Below are 17101 nucleotides of genomic sequence, written 5' to 3'. Positions count from 1 at the left end.
GCTTGCAACTGCTTAAAAATTTTAAGTTGTGTCAGGAATACTTTCTAACTTCATCTTTCCCATTTTTCACTTGTGAAGTTGATTTTTTTTTTACAACCTAATTATAGAACTTTACCTTTTTTTTCCTATTTTAAATCCTCATGATATTTGACTCAATGGTTTAATATGTGGAAAAATTTGGAATTCTGATTCTTAATTAATATAGTTTATCCCTCTAATTTTTGTATTACCTGAAAATATGCTTTGCATCCCATTTTTTATCCAAGTTCAGCAAAAGCATTAGACACTACATGGCCATCGACAGATTTCTAGAGTTAATATCCAATAGTCTTATGTTATTTGTATCACTGGTGAAACGCATTAACAATATTTCATTATAAGAGTTCACAAGAGGTTGCATGGAGCAGTTTTAAATGAGAGATTCCACTATCACACAAAAAAAATCAGAATAATTAACCAACAGGAAAATATACAAAAGTTCTAGTATTGGTTCCAGCATCCCATGCTCTTCACAATATATTCCAATGCTACCTTTCCAAACTCACCTTTAACTTCTTACCTTCATGTGCCAAACTCTTTACTTATACACTAAGGAACTAAGACAGTTCCTTTTATGTTAGGTATTTAATAAATGTTTGTTGCAATAATGTATAACATTCTCTGTATTTCTCTCTTTCTCACATGCAAACACACACACACACTGCACATACACCAATCCTACAATAATCTGAGCTCTCGTGTTTCCATATGTTTTTGTTAGAATCTGATATTTCCATTTATAAACTCTCTGAGGGCAGAAACCATATATTCCACTATTTCCCTTTTTCCAGTCCTCTAACAGTTTAGAGTTGTGCACATAGAATATATTCAATAAATACTTGCTGCTTTTTATAAAATTGCATCAAACCCTGGAGTTCATAGGTTTTAGGGGTCAAGGAAAAGAGAAATCAAGGGACAGTTTTACCTCTGAGAAGCTTCCTCAGAGCCCCCTTCATGTCCTGGTTCCTTAGACTATAGATGAAGGGGTTGAACATAGGAGTCACCACAGCATACATCACGGTGGCTACTGAGTCTTTCACAGAATAGGTTTTCACGGGTTGCAAATACACCCCAAATAGGGTGCCATAAAATAGGGAGACCACAGCCAGATGTGAGGCACAGGTAGAGAATGCTTTGTACTTCCCAGTGGCTGAGGGGATCCTCAGGATGGCCTTGACAATTTGAACGTAGGAAATGAGCATAAGCAGAAAAGGAACAATGAAGAGGAGAGAGCCTGTTGTGAGCAGCACTGCCTGATTGATTCGGGTGTCAGAACAGGCCAGTTGCAGTAGGACGTACATCTCACAGAAGATGTGACTGACTTCCCTGTGCCCACAGAATGTCAAGGTGGCCATGAGGATTGTGTGAGTCAACCCATAGAGAATGGAGAGGACCCAGCATGGAACTAGCAACAGAATGCACAATCTGGGGCTCATGATCGTGGTATAGTGAAGAGGACGGCAGATGGCCACAAAGCGGTCATAAGCCATCACAGCCAGGAGGAGATTGTCCAGAGCCACCAATGAAACTAGAAAATACAACTGTATCAGGCACCCAGTGTAGGGGATGGCTTTTTTCTGGGTAAATAGATTCACAAGCATCTTGGGAACTGTATTAGACACAAAGCAGACATCAGTGAAGGAGAGGTTGGCCAAGAAGAAATACATAGGGGTGTGGAGGCGAACATCAGACACAATGGCCAAGATAATCAACAGGTTTCCAGCCATCGTAACTAAGTACATAGCCAGGAATAGTCCAAAAAGCAATCTCTGGTGTCCTGGATCCTGAGTGAGGCCTAGGAGGAAGAACTCAGAAACACTAGTCTGGTTTTGAAAGTCCATGTCTCTGTGTGAATGCAAAAAATGACAAACATTTATGTAGTAACTGCTGGGTACTAGGTTCTTGCATACTGAAAAATTTTATTTATGAATAAGTCATCAATAATTATTTGTTAGATGAATAAATGAATGCAAAATTAAATGAACACCTTTTGAAATTATGAATAAATAAACGCATGGATCATTCAATTTAATTCAGGAAAAAATAACTTTACATTCTAAGCATTCACAATAGGAAGAAAAAAACAAAACAGTCATTATCCTCAAAGATTTAATGAGTGAGACTAAATTCTGATTACATGTATATACATAAAATCAACAGGAATAGTAAATAAAGTGCTAGATTTAGAACAAGGAAATCCTAGAATCAATTCACACAGATTTACTAGCTATGTGACCATGGGCAAGGTCTCTAAATGCTCTGAGACTTAGCTCTCTAAGACTGCTGCAAATTATAGTTGGTGAGGAACGTTGACATATTTGAATTCCCTTAGGCTACTCATTTTGAGAAAAATACTGGGCAAAGTGTTGCATATAATTTCAGATATGGCCACTTTCACAGCTGTTTCTACTTAGATGATTTTCTCTGTTGCAAAGAGTATTCAGTTTCAGAGTAAGGCAGTTGTAAGGCATATCGAGACATAACTGAAAGTTAAACAAACATGACATCAACACAACATATATATATATATATGTATATATGTTACATTCATAATGTTATAAAATTTTCAGATAGTAGGGAGAAGTCAAAAGGAAGAGAAACCAAAGATAACTTGATGATGCTGAACCTGGGAGCCAGGGAAATAGGATTGCTAAGAAGGAGAGACAATGCACTGGGGACAGTGCTAAGTCTGATTCTTTACAGTTTGAGTTTCAAGTATAGATGACAGGATGTACAAGCAGAGGTACTGTGTAGGTGTTAGAGAATACAGAAGTCTGTGAGGAAGAGTCAATATGGCATAGCAGGAAAGAGAAGTGAACTTTGACCTAGAAGGTGAGTTGAAATCCAAGCTCTGACATTTACTAACAGTGTAACTGCACACAGGTTACTCAATTACTCTGAGGTTCATTTTCTTCATCTGTAAAATAATAATACATGTACTAACCTATCTCCCAGGGATCGTAAACTTGTAAACTTTTAATCTCTATGTAATATGTCTGTAACTATTGATAAGAAACATAAAACTGAATCATACATAGTGTGGCATCAAAAAAGTTTTAATATCTAGTGAAGGCTAAAGGAAAGTCTGTCAAAATGCAATAAAATAATTAACAATGTATGTTGTCAAGGGAGAGTTTTCCCTCTGAATAGATGCCTCCCATCCCCTCTGTGTTCAAGTTCCTTAGACTGTAAGGAATAGTGGTCAGATAGACCTTATGGGTCCGGAAGTATTTTAGGGGATGAACAACTTGTTTGTATTAATCTTGACATGCCATTCCGTCTTGTGCTCCCAAACCCTGGAGGAGAGGATCCAGTGACATGTAAAAAGGAGACACTCAAACAAGTGGCCGTATTTGATTGCCCAGGTTTTGGTGTGCATATTCAATATTTTCTATAGTGGATAGAGCTCTAGGCCTGGAGTCAGGAGCACCTTAGTTCAAATCTGGCCTCAGACACTTACTAACTATATGACCCTAGTCAAGTCACTTAATCTCTTTACCTTAAGCCACAGGAGAAAGAAATAGCAAACCACTCCAATATGTTTGCCAAGAAAACCTTATATGAGACCATGAAGAATCGGCACTGCTAAATGTCTAAATAACAACAAGAACAACAGATGCTGGCTGTTGAGTCAAATTGACCCACTGTAGGAGATTCTAGGAAAAAATATCCCCATTCTGCTGGGAGTTTGGAAGGAGGTAGGTCATGGATAATGGCTCTACTGTGCCTGAGACAGTGCCATATCCCTTACTTGATCTCAAGGGGGAAATAGAAAGGAAATAGGTAATAAATTTTAAACATCTGGATGCCTCTAATGGATGACTTTTATGTCCTTTTAATTTTTTGAAACAATGTGCATTATTTGTGAATTTACTTTTTCCCTAGTAAATTCACCTGGAAAGAGCTGCAGTGTTCTCCAGAGTATGTTTGCAAAGGGAGCTATGAAAGAGAGTTGGATGTTCGGAGCTATTCAAACCTCACGTCAAGCTAACACAAGACTATGTAGGAGGTGGGACAGGGGGACAGTCAAGAGTTAAAGCACAATTCTACAGATGAACTACATCAGGGCATAAAGCAATGCTTTAGAAATGAGACTCTAACCCAGGCCAAGAGCGTGCTCCCCATACCCAAGCTATGGATATCAGCAGAGTCTCACCCTGGCTCTCTCATATATGTCTATTCAATTACCTTATTCTGCAGACTTGAATATCTGTACATCCATGGACTGGAACCCAAGGTTCATCTCTTCTCAGGCTTAACACAGTATCATGAATATAGCAAGTAATTGTATGTGTTTTTCAATTGTATTGCCTATGACCATTACACTAGTAATTTATTTCTATTCTTGCAAGTATAATAAAAACTAATATTCTATATGCCACTATATTATATAAGTTGTTTTGCATAATTTATCTTATTAGTTCTTCATAGCAACTCTCTGAAGAGTGTTGAAGTGACATGCCCATGATCTTGCAATCCAACAGGCCTTTGAACTCAAATCATTTATACTATGTTTCAGTCCTTTCTTCTATACAATGTCACATCCCATATGACTCCCTAAATTGTAACACATATCAAAGCTGCCTGACTTTGCTTGAATAGATTGACTGTAAGTGGATGATCCCATTTCTCTTAGATAAATTTTCTATTCCCTGAGAAAGTGGGGAGTGGAGGGAAAATCTATAAAGAAATATCTCATGTTTGGATAATCCACTCTAAACTGTTTCTTTAGACCAGACTCAATCTGGGCTTAGAGGGAAGATGGATGAAGCTAGCTATTTGTGTATGTATGTGCATCCTTGTGTGTGTCTGTTTGTCTGTCTATCTGAGGATGCCTACATATATGTGAGCTTTTGTGAATGTCTGTACAGATCTTTGTCTTTTTGTATGTGCTGTGGTGTCTGAGTATTAATCTGAAGGGGACTCTCCCATTTCTATAAGCCAGACTCTTACCTAGATGGCTTATGCTGACCTCAGAAGCTCTCATACAAGGCCATGACTCTGCACTCTTCTCTCCAGATGATGAGACTTACACAGCAACATACTACACAGGAACAGAGGAACTTTCTCTTCCTGGAGTAGGAGAGCTGATGGCTGAGGTTGGGGGACCCCAGTGCTGGACTAGCAGAATAATTACCAGGTATTATGTCTCTAAAACCAGAGGGGCCTGAACCAGAACAACGTGAAGCATATATGTAGATGAGATTTGGGGATCCTCTGGGAGACAATTCCTAAAGCTCCTCATTGGAGATCAACAGAGAGAGTTATTTCATCATGGTTCCACAGTCTGAGTGTTCTATGGGGAGAAAAAACAAGCCTCATAGGAAAGGAAATACTCGGACTCCATTCTATCCTGAGATCTGGCGTCAGCTATACTAGGGAATATTTTAGCCCTATTCCTCTTTCTTCTCTCCTTTGGGAACCACATCCCCATGATATTTCTTTCTTTAGATCTTCATAATTCCCTTAGCTAGGAATAAATTAATAGTACATATGCTGATCTTACTTTTCTTGAGAGCCTTCATGTATAGCATACTTAGTCATAGACACATCACACTGTAAATCTTGTAAGGGACCTGAGACATCATTTGGTTCAATCCTAAATTATACAACCAAGGCATCAAAAGATAGGACTTTAGTAGAGAAATACACATATTCACAGAAATATAGTAGAAAATGATAAGTCCAAAAGACAGACACATTTCCACTGGAACATGAAAAACAGAGGTCATCTTCCACCCTTAGTGACCAAAACAGCTTTCCTGGAGGCGGTAATGTTTGAGCTGGACTTTGAAAGTTCTGTAGAATTTCAACTTGTGGGTGACAAAAGAAATGATGGAAAATGGCATTCCAAGTGTAGGGAAGGGCATTAGCAAAGATACAATGTTGGGAAAAATATGAAAACTCTTTGGAAAATAGTATATTCAAGTTTGATTAGGAAGGAATAAATGGGAAGGGTAATAGTGAGAGATAAACCAAGTAAGTTGCAATGGGACAAGATTTATATGATACATTCAGATATAGATTGGTTCACCATGTGGTCCTCATAGTTTTTTTAAAGACTTTGCATGTACCTTATTCCATCTAATGTTTAAATATATGTATATATAGATAGATAGATATAGATATAGATATAGATATTCAGGCCTGTATATGTGTTTACAATGCATGTATGTATGGAGGACATGTAAATGTGATTTTTGAACTGCTTAACAGACAACGTTCCCGCTTTCCAAATGACTGAGTTACTTTCTAGATCTGTCACCATACTGAGTCTCTAACTGGGAACAATTGTGTCACTTTTGGAAGAAATCTATGCTCCAAGAAACGTTAGAATCACCACGGGAATGATCTCCATTGTTACTATATAATTATTCAATGCAATCCAAGTCATCCAATTAGTACTATTAATCTATGAATATATCTGAACCAATACGATTATAGAAAAAGGTATAAACCTTGATCATATTGAAATTGGTTTCCTACTAAGAAGCCTTCAAGTTCATACCCTATGAGGATTAGGCAAAGGAGCTGGGGAGGTATAACAGAGAGAAGATAACAAAAGGTCATACACCTACTGGCTTCCCTCACTTCCTTTAAGACAGTTCAAATCTCACCTTTCCCAGGAAGCCTTTCTTGGTTTTTCCCCTACCCTCCATCTTTTGAATCTAGTGCCTTCCTTCTGAGATTATCTTCTATCTACTATGTATATATCTCATATTATGTAATTGTTTGCATGTTATTTCCTCCATTGGAATGTGAGATCTTTGTGGACCAGGACTATGTGTTTGCCTTTCTTAGTATATCCATTGCATGTCACAATGCATAGCATATAGTAAGCACCTAGCTAGCTAGCTCAGCTTTTATGCCCCAAGGATTGAAGAACTTAGAGATATAGCCCTCAATGGTAATTGAGATGAGGATTTTTCAGGCAATGATGGTACATGTGGACATTTATTTATTGAGACCAAAACTATATAGAAACTCTGCTAGTTGTGTGCCCCTCAGTTGTTGGGAATAAATGTTTATACTTTTGTTCTCGTTGTATCTTAAAAGTAAATATACTTTTGTGAAAGCTAATTGATGTTAAATAGATAAGTTGAATTTAGATGTTAGTCACTGGTGGCTAATAAGGGGGAAATAAGTGGTGGGAAAATAAGCTGATAACATTAGAGGAGAAATACACCAATGACTCAGAGGTTTCCCTAGAAGCCTAGAGAAAGTTGCAATAACTTTGTTCTAGAATAGTAAATCCAGAGCTTACTCCACATAAGAGGTATCACAATTTAGAACGAGCTTCCTTGAAAATCAGTTGAGTTAGGTTCTCCTCAGAGGTCAGTGAGCAAAGGCTATCTTATCTGGTGTTTTGTAAAGGGGGTTCTCTTTGTGGAAAGGGTTAGAAGAAAAGATTCAGCTAATTAGAGAGAGAGTGGTAACGAGGGAAAATAGGACTTTGGAAGTTTTGTTTTAATATGTCAAAGACTTGGCATAGGAAGCCTGGGGGCTTCCAGTGATTCATCTTAAAAGTACCTAAAAAACTGGAGGACCAGATAGCCCTACCACAGGTATGAGAGCCAGAAAGAATTACAAAAAGAGGATAAATTATTTAAATTGATTCATTGCCTGTACCCTTCACCTCCTTTAATCAGTAGGAAGATATGGATCAAGATGGGAACTGGGATGGATGGATGGATAACAAGGAATGGAAGAAAGAAAGAAGAAAGAGTGAATTGTTACCTTGTCTGTTTTCCCTACCCCAAATCCTGTCTTAACCCACATCTCTCTACTGATTAGAAAGGGTGGAGGAGAATAGGAACAGGTGGAAAGACACTTTATGGCTCTCTTCTCTTTAGTATGACCACCTAATCAAGTCAGTAAGCATTTAAATTTATTTAAGTAGGTTAAATAAATGTATTTTATTAAATAAATTTATTGTCTATTAAATATAATTATTAAAACTTATTAAATATTTGTTGGTTCATGTGTTTTCACATCATATATACATTTGCATATATAATTTGTATTAGACTCATAGTTTCTTATTAAAAGTAATTCATCTCTCTCCTTGTCAAGAATATTGTTCTGTGAATTGTGAACTTCAGGTTTACAAAAGGAGAGTCATTCAATATAGTGATGGATAAGAGAGAAGTACTACCTGTTATAGCTTTCATTTGGTGTCCTTGGTAAGGTCCATAAGCCAAGAGAGCAAGAAAACCCTCCACAAGTACCAAAGTATAGCATGATCCTTCAAGTTATAAGAATGTATAACACCAGTTTATATTCACAGTGCCACTCATTCCAGTCCTCATCTTTGGGCTTAAAATCTTTGTGTTTAGAATCCCATAACGTAAGAGTAAATAGCAGCAATCTGAGAATGATCCATTTTCATCTTCTGCCTTGAGACTATTTGCAGACTTACACATTACAAGTTAAAGCTTGATACTTAGTGGGAGGTGCCAAGCTCTATAATACCATACCCCTCACTTGCTACATTCTGCAGAAATCGAAGCTTCTTCTATGTTACCTCAGCTGCTTTAAGTCAGTGAGCATTTATTATGTACTTTCTATGTGACAGGCATAGAGCTAAGCATTGGGTGATACAAAGAAAGACAAAAAACACTGTCTTGTCCTCAAGGAACTCACATTCTACTGGAAGAAACAACCTGCACATAACTGTATATGTGCACAATATATATTTTGGAAATAAAATAAAATCTCAGGGAAAAGAAATTTTGGAGTTTCCCCCCAAAGGACAGTCAAAATCCTCCTCTAGGAATTTAGGACTTGAACTGACTATTAAAAGTCAGAGAAGCTAGGAGTCACATGTGACAAAGGAGAGTATTCTAGAAAATGGACTACTGTTTCTCATGATTGGGGGGAGGGAGGGAGGGAGGGAGGGAACAAATTTTAAAAACCAAAACTTTCTTATTATAAGCAGGTCATATAAACTGTATCTTACAGTTGTATGGTACATCCAAGGTCATTTTCGACAGAACATACTCAATCAGGACTCTCTAGTGATCTTTCAGTCTTTCAGTAAGGACTTCAAGAGAGATTAAAACTCACTTCTTAAGACAGCCCTTCTCAATTTTAGATACCTCTAATTATTAGAAAGGGTTCTTTATTCTTATATTGAGGGAAAATTATTCTCTTTGCAACTTCCACATGTTGTTCCTAGTTCTATCCTCGGGCAAGTAAAGTCTCTCACATGAGAGCTATTCAATACTTGAAGACTGTTATCATGTCCCCTAAACTTTTCCTTTTCCTAGGCTAATCATCCCTATCTCCTTCATCTGGTCTCCATGTGGCATTGTCTAAAGGTCACCATATGTTCTCCTCTGGGCATATCCAGTTAACAGATGTCCTTCCAAAAGTCCAATAACCAGAAATGAATATAATGCTTTAGATGTGGTCTGACTAGGACACAATAGAGTGGAATGATTATCTCTCTTATGTATTAAAATCCTTAAATTTCTTTCAGAAGGAATATTTCCTAGCTACATCTCACCCTTATTTCACTTATTAAATTGACTCTTATTTTCAACCCAAGTATGGACTTTTTATTTTTCTGTACCAAGATTTATCTTACGAGATTTGACCCAGTATTCTAGCCTCTTCGAAAATTTTTGTACTCTGACTCCCTTAATCAATATATTAGTTGCCCCTCTCATTTTTTTTATCACTTGAAAATTTACTGTGCTTTCACCTGAGTTGGAAAAAGCAGTTAAATCACAAGAGTTCAGTACAGATTCCTGGGGCTGATATTCCATAGCCAAGTTTTTTGGTGTCACTTCTAGCTAACACTTAAAAATTTTTTTTAAATTTCTTACTGTAAGAATTCACCCAGGTTTTCTTGGAGTTATTTTAAAATGAAGAATTATACCATCACCAAAAAAATTTAAGAACAACTATTTCACAGCGGAAAAGCTTAAACATTCTAATATTTCCTTGGCATTCAAGGTCTCCACAACATAGCCCCATCATTCCCTTCCAGACTCATTTTTAACTTTTCCTTTCCATGTGACCAATAATTCACATCCACACAGAAGGTAGCACAATTCCTTATGCATCATAGACATCTAATGTTTAATTCATGAAAAAATAAATCACATATGTCATTTTCTGTATCTTTTTCTATGTCTGTCCCTTTGCCTGCCACTGTCTTTCTATCTTTCTTGAGCAATTTGAAACTATGCCCCTACAAAATCTTCCACTGAGATTTTATAGCCTGTGACCATGAGCAAGATACTTCGAGGCTCTGAAGCTAGGCCAGCACACTAAGATTGCTGAACAAGTGCTCTCTCATTTTAAAGGTGAGCACACAGAATATATTCAACAAATAATTGCTGATTTTTCTAAGATTGTATCAAACTCTGGAATTTGTAAGTTTCAGGGGTCAGAGAAGATAGAAATCAAAGGACAGTTTTCCTTCTGAGAACCTTCCTTAGAGCTCCCTTCATATCCTGGTTCCTTAAACTATAGATGAAGGGGTTCAGCATGGAGGTCACTACAGCATACATAACTGTGGCCACTGAGTCCTTTACAGAGTATGTTTTCAGGGGTTGCAAATAGACCATAGAGAGAGTTCCATAGAACAGGGAGACCACAGTCAGGTGTGAGGCACAGGTAGAGAATGCTTTGTACTTCCCAGCAGCTGAGGGGATCTTCAGGATGGCCTTGACAATTCGGACATAGGAATAGACCATAAATGACAAGGGAATAATGAAGAGGAGACAGCCTGTTACAATTAGCACTGCCGGATTGATTCGGGTGTCAGAACAGGCCAGTTGTAGTAGGACGTACATCTCACAGAAGATGTGACTGACTTCCCTGTGCCCACAGAATGTCAAGGTAGCCATGAGGATTGTGTGAGTCAACCCATAGAGAATGGAGAGGACCCAGCATGGAACTAGCAACAGAATGCACAATCTGGGACTCATGATTGTGGTATAGTGAAGGGGACGGCAGATGGCCACAAAGCGGTCATAAGCCATCACAGCCAGGAGGAGATTGTCCAGTGCCACCAATGAAACTAAAAAATACAACTGTATCATGCACCCAGTATAGGGGATAGCCTTTTTCTGGGTATGTAGATTCACCAGCATCTTGGGAACTGTATTAGACACAAAGCAGACATCAGTGAAGGAGAGGTTGGCCAAGAAGAAGTACATGGGGGTGTGGAGGCGAACATCAGAGACAATGACCAGGACAATCAGCAGGTTCCCAACCAGAGTGGTCAGGTACATGGCCAAGAACAGCCCAAATAGATACCTCTGGAGTTCTGGGTCCTGAGTAAGGCCCAAGAGGAGGAACTCAGAAGCACTGGTTTGGTTTTGAAAGCCCATGTCTCTAGCTACCTACAGCATTGACAAGCCTTTATACAGCCTCCACTGGGTACCTGAAAGCAAGAACAAAAATTTTGATGTATGAATAGGTGATCAATAATTATTTCTGAATTAATGAGCTGTGAAAGTATGAATAAATGTTTTAATTATCCAAGGCAATTCAATCCAACAAAGATTAATTGACATCATGTGTGAAACATTATGCTAAGAACTTGGGTTATAAAGAAAAATCTAATTCACTGCCCTCAAAGAATTTAATGAATATAGAAACAATGTGAAGTAGTAAAGAGGATGCCAGATTTAAAGTCAGGAAATTCTAAGATCAAATCCTACCCTGGAAATTTTTGAAAATTTTATTTTCATTTCTAAATTCTCACCCTCTCACCTTCCCCTCTGTCACTCATTGAGAAAGCAAGAGAAACAAAGCTCATTGCAAATATGCATAGTCAAACAAAATAAATTTATACATTATCCATGCAGAAAAAAATTAAAACTTAATTTAAATATCCTTCAGTCTGCACTCTGAGTCCATCACTTTTGTAACTGGAGGAGAGTAGCATGTTTCATCATGTGTCCTCTGGAAGTGTGGTTGGTTCCATTGCATTGATTAGACTTCCTGAATCTCTCAAAGTTGTTTATCCTTACAACAATAATAATATTGTTCTTATTGCATAAATTGCTTTTCTGCTTCTGCTCACTTCATTTTTCACCACAATACACAGATCTTACAACGTTTTTCTAAAAACCATCCTCTTCATTATTTCTTATAGCACAATAGCATTCCATCATACACATATATCATAACTTCTTCAGTCATTCCCCAACTGATGGGCACCCCCTCAGTTTCCAATTCTTTGCCATCACAAATGAAAAATCTTTGCAACCAATTTCTTTGGTAAAGGCCTCATTTCTCAGATATGAGGGGAACAGATTCAAATGTATAAGAATAAGAGTCATTATCCAATTTGTAAATGGTCAAAGGATGGTATGAATATCTAATTTTAGAGGAAGAAATCCACAATAAAATTGCTCTAAATTACTAAAAATGAAATAAGGTAATTAAAACAATTCTGAAATACCACCTCATATCCATTAGACTGACTAAATTGACCCAAAAGAAGTAAAATGACAAATGCTAGAGGGGTTGTGAGGAAAACATATATATCAATTAATACATTGTTGGTAAAGCTGCAAACTGGCCTAATGACTTTGAAAAGCAACTTGGAACAATACCCAAAAAGCAAACACTAAGATTTTATATCTGTGTGACCATAGGCACACACACAAATGCTCTGAGGCTAATCCAGCTCTCTAAGGCTGTTGTGCTCTGAATTAGGTCAGAATTATTAACTTATGCATGAACGCATTCAGATGGGCTGCTCATTCTGAAAGAAATACTGGGCAGATATTGCATTATGTCAGATGTGGCCACTCTACTAGTTGTCTTTTCTTAACTCCTTTTTTTTAATTAAAAGGGAGGGTTCTGTTTCAGGATAGAGTAGGTTTTAAGTATGTCCATAATTGACAATGAAGATTAAAAAGCAAAAATTCATGAGGACAACTGATTTTACGAAATGTTTAAAGGAAAAAACATGTATGACTTGGAGACTTCAAAGTGCCTGGCACATGAGGCACTTGACAAATACTTGCTGATTGATTGATGGCAAAATAGATATGAGGTGAAAGAGAAGGAAACAAAGATGACTTCAGAATTCCTGGCCCTCTCTGAAAGTCTGGAAAACAGGATCACTGGGATGGCAAGCCCAGGTAGTGGAGACAGTTGATGTTGGATACTATGCTTCTGAACTTTATGCCATTTTAACAGGAGTCCCAGAGAGAGGTATTATGTAAGAAAAAAGAAGATCAAGAATGAGTAAAGAAAAAGTAGTACAGCATGGGGGTGGAGGGGAGAGCAGTGGACTTGGAATCACAACACGTGAGTTCAAATACAAGTTCTGATAACTACAATCGCTGTGACTACAACCAACTCATTTAACTACTTTGAGGCTCATTCCCTCACCTGTAAAGTAGAAATAATGATATTTATACTAACCTACCTTACAGGGCTTATAGGGAAAAAAACTTAAACCTTTAAATGTCATGTAAAATGTCTGTTACTATTAATAAGAGTTATAGAACTGAGATAGACAGTATGGGATCAAAGACATTTCCGTGTCTGGATGAGAACTAATAGAAAGTATGTGAAAATACTGTAAAAATAAGTCACTGAGTGATGTATGTTGTTGGATGGGCTTTATATAACTGTGAGGGTGTTTTGGGGATAAGCAAACTGATGCATTTATCTTTAATTTTTTGCATTAATCTTTACATGATAATCTTTGTACCCCAAAACCCCAGTGGAGTGAGAAGGCCTAGTGATGTACAAAAAAAAACTGAACCAGAAGTGATAGGGAGGGGGGAGAAGAAAGTATTCCTGATTATCTGAATTTTTTTGTGGATATTCAGTCATTTCAATTTGGATAAATTCCATGGAAATTGCATATTGGATCAATCTGACCCAATTCGAGGTGCTAGGAAAAGTATTTCCATTCTTCTGGGAGTTGGGAGGAAGGTCACAGCCAGTGGCTCTACTGGGTCCAGCATAATGCTGCAACTCTTACCTGACCTTATACAGGGCCTTGGAAGAAAATAAGTAATAAATTCAGAAACATTCAAATTACTCTAATTGTTTTTTATGTCCTTTTGATTCTTTGAAGCAATTTAATTATTTGTGAATTTATTCTTTCTCTAATAAATTAACCCAGAAAGAGCTGTGTACGGACTCCAGAAGGCATTGGCCGAGTAAAAAAGATAGCTGGATCTTTGAAGCTATCAATACCTCACAGGCTAAAAGAAGACCAGGTAGAATAGGGAGGATGAAAACAGAGTAAAAGCATAATTCTCAACTTTGCATAAAAGTAAGTGGTGAGGAAGATATTGGAAAGATTCTAATCCAGGATGATTTTCTCTCCGGCTGGACCTGGGGAGTGCTCCACACACCCAGGGAAGGTACAGATATTGACAGTCTCATCTTGGCTCTCTTATATATGTCTAGTCATTTACCTCATTCACACATTCTGCAGGTTTAAATGTCTGTATATGCAGGGACTTTGGTACTCAAGGCTCATGTCTTCTTACACCCTAGCAGAGTAGTACAAACTTGTTGAATTGAATTAGATATTAAGTATTATCATCACACTGTTAGTTATTTTTATATGTTTTCAAGTTTAATAATGAAATTGCTATTCTCTGACACTTCACTGCGTATAAAATACTACACATTCATTATCTCATTTGATTTTCACAATACCTCTGTGAAGTACAGTATTATCTCTGTTTTATAGATGAACTGCAGCTAAATCTCAGAGAATTTAAATGACATGTTTATGGTCATAAGTCCAAGAATTAAGACTTCTAACTCTTCCCCCTTCCTCTAGGACTTCTAACCCAATGACAAATTCAGTTCAATCAGTCCCCTCCTAATCCATGTGGTATTCCATTCCCTCATCTCATAAAAAGTATGAAGCTGCTTCACATATCACAACTTCCTGACTTCCCTTCAGGGTGACAGATACTAAGCAGATAACACCATTCCCTTCACACTGGCTTCTCATGTGATCTGCAAAGAAACATACCAGCAGGGGAAGGAAATTAGCAGATGAAGGTAAAACTTCAAGCTATATGAGGCTTCTTTTATTCTGTTAGAACCAAATACTCAGATCTTCTGTGAAAGTGGTCTCACAGTTACAATTCTCATAAGCCCTGACCTGGCCTCTGGGATGCCCCAATTTTCCCCACGGAAGAACAGAACCCTAGGACAATAAGGTGGAAAGGTTGCTACAAAGAAAGTCAGGAAAACTTTTTGTTGCATTCCCTTTCCCTCTCCACATCTTTTCACCTTCTTTCTTTCCTATCTCTTTCATCTCTGATCCTTTCCTCTCTTCTTCTCTGTCACCATCCTTGCTAACTTCACTGCCATATCCTTGTCCCTGCCTTTCTCCCTGTCCTCATCACCTCACACCTGTGTTACTATTATGTCTATCTCTCTTTCTCCTCCTCTCTTTGTGTCTGTTTCCATCCCTCCTTCTCTATCTCTCTCCCTAACTCTTCCTCTTCTCTCTCTCTCTTTCTCCCTCCCTCTCTCTCTCTCTCTCTCTCTCTCTCTCTCTCTCTCTCTCTCTCTCTCTCTCTCTCTCTCTCTTTCCTCTCCCTCTCTTCCCTGTCCCTCTCTCTATATTATTAGAAATTTTCTCCCAATCTTCATCATTTCTCCACCATGTTTCTATCCCTAGCTTCTTTCCCTGTTCTTGGCTACTTCCATCCCTCCTGCTTACTATTCTGTTTCTCTCCCCCTAATCTTTTTTCCAAATACTCCTTGCCTCATCTTCCATTAGAGATGGTTCAAAGCCACATCCCAATATCTCTGGGGTTCAGAGTAACATAAGGCTCTCCCTTTCCTCAATAGAGTTCCTCCCTCAAGCGACAGAGCTTCTATACAAACACTTGTAGGTTGCACCCTGTCCCTTTGGACTCTGAGGTTATCACAGAGGTTTGGACAGAGTTAAGAACCTGAGGCTATGACAGGATTGTTGGCAAGATTCTTCAACAATTTAAGTTCAGATCAGGGTTAAAGAGAAAAATAGAAAGATATGGACGTATATTAGTGATGTGTATCTGTATGTGTCTCTGGCTGTGCTTACATGTATATGAACATTTAAACACGTCTATACAGGTCATTTTCTTTGTACATGTAACCAGGTGTTTATACATTGATCTACAGAAAACTACAAAAACTCCTATTTACCTTAACCTTATCTAGATGGCCTGTGCTCACCTCAGAAGCTGTCATAGAAGGCCCTGGCTCCATTCTCTGCTCTTCTTTCAAGATGGTGGGGCATTCACAGTGAGACAGAAGCCAAGGGAAAAGGAACCTTTTTCCTACAGTAGAAAGCTGATGCTTGGGTCTGTGGGGCACCAGGGCTGAGCTCGGAGGATTGAGCAACAGGAACGATGTCTGTGAAGTCAGAGGAGTCTGAATTGGGATGGCATGAAATACATATGTGTATATTTATAAGAGTAGGGGACCCTGGGAGATAATTCCCAAAGGTCCTCATTGGAAATGAATAAAGATAATTATCTTTAATTATCTCCACAATGAAAGCAAACTGTGGGAAGGAATTTTAGGAAACAAGTCCCACAGGATGAAAACAGCTCACTCAGACTCTATCACAATCTGGGACCAACTGCACTAGGGAAGCTCTTCTCTTATACTATCCATCTTTCAAAAGCAGATCACATGACCTCTTTCTTAAGGCCTTCCCTAATTCCCCTAGCTGGAAGTGATTTCATAACACATATGCTGATCTCATCTTATTTCATAACCTTCATATACAATACACTTGAAATCATACAGTTAAGATTATAAAAATAAGAAAAAGCCTAAGACATTATCTGGTCCAACCCCACATTTTATAGTTGAGGTCTTAGAATAGTGCTTTGGTGTCAAAATATATAAAACACATGAATATAGAGGCAGCTAGGTGGCACACTAAATAGAGCACTGTATCTACAGTCAAGAAGGACAGAGTTCAAATCCAGCTTCAGACACCTGTATCTACTGGGGCTTCCCAAACATTCACTTACCACAAAGTAAAAGTTGGTTTAATTTAAGAGGGATACCAGATCTTCTATTACCTGACTTCTTTAAATAGTGCTTA

The 17101-nt window shown here is 38.0% G+C and overlaps 2 protein-coding genes across 2 annotated transcripts; both read right to left on the bottom strand.

Annotated features, from left to right (window-relative positions):
• Positions 1-947: 947 nt before the first annotated feature.
• Positions 948-1880, bottom strand: LOC140519569 (olfactory receptor 1D2-like). Its single transcript, XM_072632725.1, has one exon. The coding sequence runs from the start codon at positions 1878-1880 to the stop codon at positions 948-950; it is 933 nt and encodes a 310-aa protein (XP_072488826.1).
• An 8571-nt stretch (positions 1881-10451) lies between these two features.
• Positions 10452-11384, bottom strand: LOC140519563 (olfactory receptor 1D2-like). Its single transcript, XM_072632711.1, has one exon. It carries the CDS (start codon positions 11382-11384, stop codon positions 10452-10454), a length of 933 nt encoding a protein of 310 aa, XP_072488812.1.
• Positions 11385-17101: the final 5717 nt, after the last annotated feature.

Source organism: Notamacropus eugenii, chromosome 1 (assembly GCF_028372415.1).
Source record: "Notamacropus eugenii isolate mMacEug1 chromosome 1, mMacEug1.pri_v2, whole genome shotgun sequence".
Classification (NCBI taxonomy): domain Eukaryota; kingdom Metazoa; phylum Chordata; class Mammalia; order Diprotodontia; family Macropodidae; genus Notamacropus; species Notamacropus eugenii.
This window is presented reverse-complemented; position numbering and strand designations above follow the sequence as displayed.

Bases quoted from the DNA above. Each gene is read 5' to 3' on its own strand.
- LOC140519563 (XM_072632711.1), bottom strand. From the start codon at position 11,384: ATGGGCTTTCAAAACCAAACCAGTGCTTCTGAGTTCCTCCTCTTGGGC.
- LOC140519569 (XM_072632725.1), bottom strand. From the start codon at position 1,880: ATGGACTTTCAAAACCAGACTAGTGTTTCTGAGTTCTTCCTCCTAGGC.